This window comes from Acyrthosiphon pisum, chromosome A1 (genome assembly GCF_005508785.2).
Source record: "Acyrthosiphon pisum isolate AL4f chromosome A1, pea_aphid_22Mar2018_4r6ur, whole genome shotgun sequence".
Lineage (NCBI taxonomy): Eukaryota > Metazoa > Arthropoda > Insecta > Hemiptera > Aphididae > Acyrthosiphon > Acyrthosiphon pisum.
The window spans coordinates 142,696,535-142,704,417 of NC_042494.1; the positions used below are offsets into that span (position 1 = coordinate 142,696,535).

General features: G+C 26.5%; 1 protein-coding gene across 1 annotated transcript; it reads right to left on the reverse strand.

Annotated features, from left to right (window-relative positions):
- Positions 1 to 648: 648 nt before the first annotated feature.
- Positions 649 to 2,655, reverse strand: LOC100161317 (rRNA methyltransferase 2, mitochondrial). The gene is made up of 4 exons (XM_001950109.5): positions 2,355 to 2,655; positions 2,081 to 2,220; positions 1,067 to 1,304; positions 649 to 1,002 (listed from the first exon to the last, which is right to left on the reverse strand). The coding sequence occupies exons 1-4, from the start codon at positions 2,483 to 2,485 to the stop codon at positions 807 to 809; spliced, it is 705 nt and encodes a 234-aa protein (XP_001950144.2). The 5' UTR covers positions 2,486 to 2,655; the 3' UTR covers positions 649 to 806.
- Positions 2,656 to 7,883: the final 5,228 nt, after the last annotated feature.

Sequence of the window (7,883 nt, forward strand, 5' to 3'; positions counted from 1 at the left end):
ACAGTGATATTATATCATTGAATTCAAATTTAATACTATCCATTATACAGTGACCCACTCGTAACCTACTGTACAGCAGAGCGACATCCACTTACCCGCCTATTTAATTTTAAAGCTATTTAATTTTCCTATCAACACTCCGATATACGCAATTGAACTAGAAATGCGCAAATTATTTTTATCCAATTAAAAAAGTAGAAAAAAGTTGGCAAAAATTAGTATTTTTTAAAAGAAATTGTGTATTATTCCAAATAATTTATTACTTTATTACTATGTATAATCAATGATATTATGTACCTGATATAATAAATATAATATATAGATATTAGGTATGTAGGCATATAGCAATAAATAATGAATAATGTATCACTTAATTTATAAATTATAATCATCGATTTATTTAGTGTTACATAGCATATAACGAAAAAATTAATGGACAAATTAGAGGCCCCTAAATAAATTCTAACTATTAAGGCCCCCCTTAACCCGGGCTTGATCACAGATAATGTTGTTTCCTTTAGATTTGATAATTAGTCAATTCATACCACAAATTAAGATATATAAAAATATCTAATAAAAGTATATCTGAATTTGTGATTCACACTAATATCTAAACTACATCGCAAAATTGAATATGCTGAACTCAAATTATTTATATTTTAAGTTTGTAATACGGAGCAACATATGCATGGGGTGCACCTTTTAAAAAATGTATTATAAAACATTTTTTTTTAAGGAAATACATTACATAAATAAATACATAACTATTATATTATATTATTTACACATTTATAACAATATTGAAATTAACTTTGTTTAAGTCCTTTAAACCCACGGGCAAGTAGATATTTTTCAGCTGAATCTGATCGACTAGCTTCAGGTTTTACAAATTTGACATTTGAATAAAATTTTATCAAAGTATTTTCAATCTTTGCATTTTGATTACCGTCCAGTATTTTAATTAAACATGTTGCACCAACATTTGAGTTTAAAACAGCAAATCTGTAAAATATAAATGGTTTATTTCATATTTTTTGTTATTATTGTAATTATTACAATTACTTACTTAACTACTGAATACGCTAATTTTATGATTAAATCATGGTCTAAATGTTTCACTCCTGAAGCGTTAGGTGCCATATCACTTAAAACAACATCTATAGGACGGTTATTTAATAATTCTTTTATCTTTTGCCAAGTTTTAGGAGATGTGAAATCAGAATTTCCTAATAATGTTACTCCTTCTATTGGATACATTTGTTGAAGATCAATACCAATCAGTAAGCCAGTTGGAATTTCACTATCTAATTAGATAAACAAAAAGTATATGTCGGTTTAATTAAACAAATTGTATATTAGTGATAGTAAAAATGACAAAAGCACATTTTAAAGGAGAATTATTTATCTCATTTTTATTCTTAAAATAACTACAACATTTGACGATTGTTTAATATGCTATCTACTACATATTTTGTTGTTTAGTATGCAGCTATCTACAGAAAGAACCTTATCTACCAATGTATGTCATACTACTAATATTTTTTTTTAGGAATGTGAAACAAATACTAATTTAGTTGATAATTGATATTCTAACATATAACAAGTCAGTTGGTGTTGTTTTTAAAATTTAAAATGAGTTATTTAACCATAAGTTATTTTTACTGGCACATCCTTGGAAATAAAGATGTATGTGCTCAGTTTTTAAGGGAACGAGAACTACGCATAAATAAGATTGCAGGAAACGGGACTGAAACACTAACCATCAAAGTTATTTGGAAACGTGTTAAAAACAAGTATGGCATTAAATCATGCAGAGCTACTGACTTATTCAAATATCAACATCAAGATGATAATCGATTCTTGATTTGATAAAAATATATACATATATTTCCAAATTATAATCCAAAATTCAACTTAAACACCAATTTGAACATTGATGTGGTTGAACAATTAATTTTTCATTATGTAGATAGATTATTGAACAGATGCTGTACTTGTATACATATTATAAATGGTAGCTGAGCAGAACAATGATGGTAGGTAAACAATAAATTTCTATTTTCTTAAAAACATAACTTACTAGTAGCATTTGAATTAATTCTAGATGCAGCTACTTGTGACCAGCTACCCGGAGCTGCACCAATATCAATTACACATAGGCCTGGTTTCAATATAGAAAATCTATCATCCATTTGCAATAGTTTGAATGCACTTCGACACCTGTATTGAAAATGTATAACACATTATATTCTTTTGGTTCAGCATTATGTTAATGATAATTACATTAATTTATTATTTGTAATTTAATACATTACACGGTTAAAACATAAATAAATATATTTCATCTAAAATACCTATAGCTTTTTATTTTGGCTTTTTCTACATATGGATCAGTTTTTTGTCGTAATAGCCATTCTTTTGAACTGTGGTTTCTTGTAAATGTTTTCAGGAATGACCAGCTTTTACAAAACGTTATTTTTACCATTATAAAACACAGATACTCAATAATTTATGAAGTTGATACATAAAATTACATAAAATATTAAACTCAACAGCCGGCACCATTAATATAAATATTTTCAAATTGTCAACACTTATTAATTACTTATATATTAAATATTTAAATACTTATTACTTATTATTTATATTTTTAAGACACTGATTAAAGAATACTTTATTGATAATAATATATTTCCAAACAATCCAAACAATTTCGGTGGATCTCAAATGTCTGGTGTTAACACTTGTTATGGGAGCTCAACTGTTACTAGCGCACATGGTGGTTTAATTTTAAACCACTGACAACAAACCAATAAGTAAATTATATTTAAATTATATTATCTTCTATTTTTATACCTATAAGGCTATAGCCCATGACTAAATTCTTAATTCTTACTTCTTAGCACGATTAAAGATATATCTTCTTAGTTATCTGTGCCAGTGTGCTACAGAAGTACAGACTAGACAAAATGTATTTACACAAGTAAGAAGTCAGAAGTAGGTAACAAATAAAATACATAAATACATAACTTTTATATATAATAAATTATTATTTTTATTAGAGTTATTTATTAACTAGTTTTGAATGTTTTTTTCTTTTCAGCATTATTTTTGTTTTGATTTTTATTCATTACAAGTGTGTACTGACGCATTCTCATTATAATGTAATCAGATAAAATTAACTTTAATACTTCAGTTTTGTGATCTGGACATGGAAATTTGATTGGACCATATTCTTCAAAGAAATTATTCAAAGTGAGCTCAAAGACATCATTACTGTCACAAAACTTTGAAAATGAGTCTTCAACGGCTGACAATATTTTAAAAACAAATTTATTTGGGTGGATCAAACCGCCTTTGGTTTTTAGATTAACCAATGTAGCTTCTGGTTTATCTGAATAAATTTTTGGACCTAGGAAAATAATTTACTTATATAATATCTTATAATTATAAATATACCTATTACCTATAATTAGTAACACATTTTTAAATTTAATGTTGTATAGTTTTAATTAATAATACTATGTTAAAAGGTACCAATTAATGCTTTTCTGCAAAGTTCACAAGTAATGCGCTTGGTGTAATTTTTAGTTATGTATCCACAAATGTAATAAATAACGCAGTCTTTAGTTTCAGCTTTAAAGTAACTGTGTATACTTGTATCAAACACAATATCAATTTCGGTTTCTTGTGCAACCAGCATGTCCAATTTTTGTTTCAATAGATTAATTTTATTAGTACGCTCTGTTGTATCATTATTGAAGATATTTTTTAAGTCATCAATAGTTATTTTTGGTGTACCACTGTCCAAAATTTTGCAATTCCCTGTTTTTGGTGGCTTCAAAATAGAGTATACAGATAGGGTCTTGTATATTTGCAAAAATGTTGATGAACAGGGATGATCATTTGGTCCACTTACTTGTCTAGCAATACCAAAAAATTGCTTGTTAAAAAAAAAAAAAATACATTAATTAGGTACCTAGTAACTTACTAGTATTATATTATTATTTTTTATTTTTTATTGTTACTTCTAATTTATCTTGATTGAACTTGGATGACAAAACATATTTAAATTGGCATTGTTCCAACAGAAACCTAGATAACTCTATTGTAGATTGAATAGTAACCCTTAACCCGTCTGCAGTTGATTGGCTTAAAAATTCTTCTTTTGTTATAGATTGATTAGTAATTTGATTTTCCCATTCATTTAACCAAATTAGAGTATCTTCTAAAACCTAATTAATAAATAAATAATTTCAATTTGAACATTTTTTAAGTTAATCAAATAGTACCTACCTCAAAATCTTTACTATTTTGTTTTATGCCTTCTGCAGGGTATTTTCGGTTTAAAACATCAAATAAACTATTAAAACGATCTATGCATTTTTGAGTTTCATAACTATTTTTTAGACTATCTATTTTGGCATATGTCCTGTAAAACTCAATACCCTTTGCCATAGAGTTACTTAAAATCTAAGAATAAATGAACAATATATGGTTAATTTAAACATTAAATTAGATACCTATTATTATATTGCAGTATAAAATGTTGAAATATAGTAACCTGAGTCGCTAACCGTACATTCATTTTACTAAAACTGTCTACAGTTAAATGCCTTTCAGTTATTTTGGGAACAACTCTTGTTGGAGCATTTGAACTTCTTGCAGTATCACAATTGAATACATCAATATAATGACTCCATCTGATGTAAGATTTTTCTGATGATACCTATATTAATGTAAGTTCATAAATTTATAATTTGATTCAATAATTTTTACTTATAAATATTTTAATAACTACTTTTAATTATTTAATAGGTACTTGCCCGTAAACTTTTTTTGTTATGTAGTCTATTTCTAACATTTTTAATAAGGTGTGGTGCATCAGAAAACATAAAAATTTGTCTCTTGTTATCTAAAGGATGGTCAAATTTGTTATTAATTTTATCTTTACTTCCACTGATTCCCAGTTCAGTCCATAGTTTTCTGTTACTTGCAGCAGCATCAGACACAATATCATCTACTTTTGCGCCAGCGTTTTCTAATAAACATATGGCTTTGATGATTAATTGAGCAAGCACTATACCTAAGATAGTTGGAATTTAAAATAATTGAATATGTATTAAAATTAATATCTATTAATTAATATATTATTTTAATTAATATTATATATTTTAATTATTTCTAAAACACAAACATTTAACATGCACCACTAGCAGGTAGATAAATAAAAATATATAATAAATAAAACATAAATGCAACAACAAATTAACACAACATAGATATTCCTTTTATTTATAATAATTATATACCTTTAACAGGACCTCTTGATGCAAACACAGCAATAGGCTGTGTGAAATTAGCAGCAAAACTTTGAAATAAAAATACCAATCCATGGTTGGCTTTTAACCCTGTTGTAGGCACTTCACCACCAAAATCTTCCAAACCGGTATACGTCAAATTTTGAGAATCTACACTTAAGCTTTCACGTAGAAATATCTCATCAAATACTAATAAACCACGCCTTTGCTCTTCTCTTAGCATTATAATTTTTTTTTTTTATATTTTGAAAAATTGTTCATCGAAACCACATTTTGTTTTGACTAGTGACAAATACTTTCTTATTGGGCGAGGACAAGGTAAAGGTAAGATGTCTTGTTCTCTTAGAAAAACATAAGTTGATGATGAGCTATAGAAAAGGTTAATTTATTTTAGGATAATTTTATTTCAGAAACATTATATTCTGAACCTACCGGATTTTTAACAAAATACATAAAAGAATCCAATCTTCAGAGTATCGTCTATTTTTTTTATTTGGATTTTTACTAGCTTTAATTATTTCTTGAATTAAAACTGATTGAGGAGCACTTAGATTTTTTGAACTCATTATCTCATTTATAGATGCATCAGATAAAATTTTGGTTTTCTGTTGCACTTTTTCCAAATCAAAGTTTAATTTGCCAATGATAGTTCTCAGTCTAAGGATACATTTAAAATGTAGATATATATTATAGAATAAATTACCTAATTAGTAATAACTTAGTTGCAATAATTTCTTTAACTACTTGTAGTCTGTACCTACACTTTTTAATGTGTTTAGTATAATTTAATTCAATTTACTTAATTAATGTACCTATGTAAACATAACATTTATAATTTAAAATATTAAACTGTTACCTAATATTGGTTTTTTTCAATATTTTTCTATCCTTCAAAATTATTTTAAAAGCTCTACGCCTTCTTGGTGTAAGTGTTCCTCCGATATAAGGTTTCTGACTCTCCATTCTAGATAATCTTGATTTACGTTTGTGGAAATACCAAATCAAAGAATCACAGGATTGACACCTTTTTTTCATATTATCCATTATAATTGGACATTTTATATGACGCCATAGTGTATTGTTTTCCAATACTGCAGTTCGTACAGAAATCCCTTAATGGTATATAATCAAACAGAATGAGATATATTTTATTATTTTAATTGTGTGATAGATGAAATCCGTTGGGTACCTACCAGGAAAATTAATTAAGTTTGGACCACCTCTACAAATTTGTTTGTAGTCAATTATATTAATAAACCTTGATATATCTCTTAAATTTACTGGAAATTCAAGTTTAGTGCTCTGTTGATCAATATCAACAAATAATTGGTACACGTAAAAACAAATTTCCAAAGTATTTTTAAATACTAATTGCTTTTCAATTTTTAATTGACCATCAATAAAATTTGATTTATAAAATACTATTTCTCTATTATTTGAATATGTAGTCCATCCTTTAGGTAAGTTAACTCTTTTAAAATTGATTAAAAGAGCTTCAAATGACAATAATTCATCATTGTCCACCTAATAATTAATATTGATATTTTTTAAAATTAATTTAAATTATGATTTAAACATCTTATTAAAACCAAGTTAGTAATAAAGATATTACTTTAGATATTTTTATGCATTTATTGGGCAGCTCTCCATCCAAGTCAAATTCATTTAGTAACACATTTTGTGGTTGAATTATTGCTTTAGGTTCCTTTTAAATTATGATCATAATAATTAAAAATCAGTGATATACACAGTAATTTGTACACAAGTATTTAATATATTAATACAAAAGTATATGCAAATTATTAGATTATTTTTTTTAATTTGATAATCTGTAACTTAAAATTTACAGGCACCTATATTTTATAATATGCTGTACGTACATTTTCTTCAAATAATTCCTTACGGCATGATCTTTGGTCATACAATTTGGCATAATTGTGGTCTAACAATAATCTCTTACCTCCTCTTATAGTTTTGTTTTTTAAATTAAAAATAGTTGGAATAGTTCCTTTTTTCAGGCCGCATTTTATCCTACATCCAACATCCTGTAGGTACATTAGTTTTAAACAAATAGTAAATCTAAGATATAATTGTTACCCTATATAAATAAATTAAGCATTTAATTAAATACAAACTGCAGCAATATCCTGTGGAACTGAATAATTAGAAATTATATCTTCGGGTAAAAAATGATCAGCACATACAAATTTCACCAATGTTTCATTACAATTTGCATTGCTTATAGCTTCTTTCCATTGTGAATATAGTGCTTTTGGTGGAGCAAAAAAAGAAATGTTTGGTGTGCGTTTTGTACTTACACACTCTTCAACCGAACACTTTTTACTTTCATTTTTTAATTCATAAGTTAAACAAGTTGTTTCAATAGTTTAACTTAACATTCAAATGTGTTTATTTACAATTTTATGTTATTATTACTTGTATTCCATTTATTTTTAGTATTTTTAAATTTGCCTCAATGGATCCATGGTAGATAGTCAATAGTTTAAAATTAAACCACTATTCGCGCTAGTAACAGTTAAGGTCCCATACCACTGTGATAAC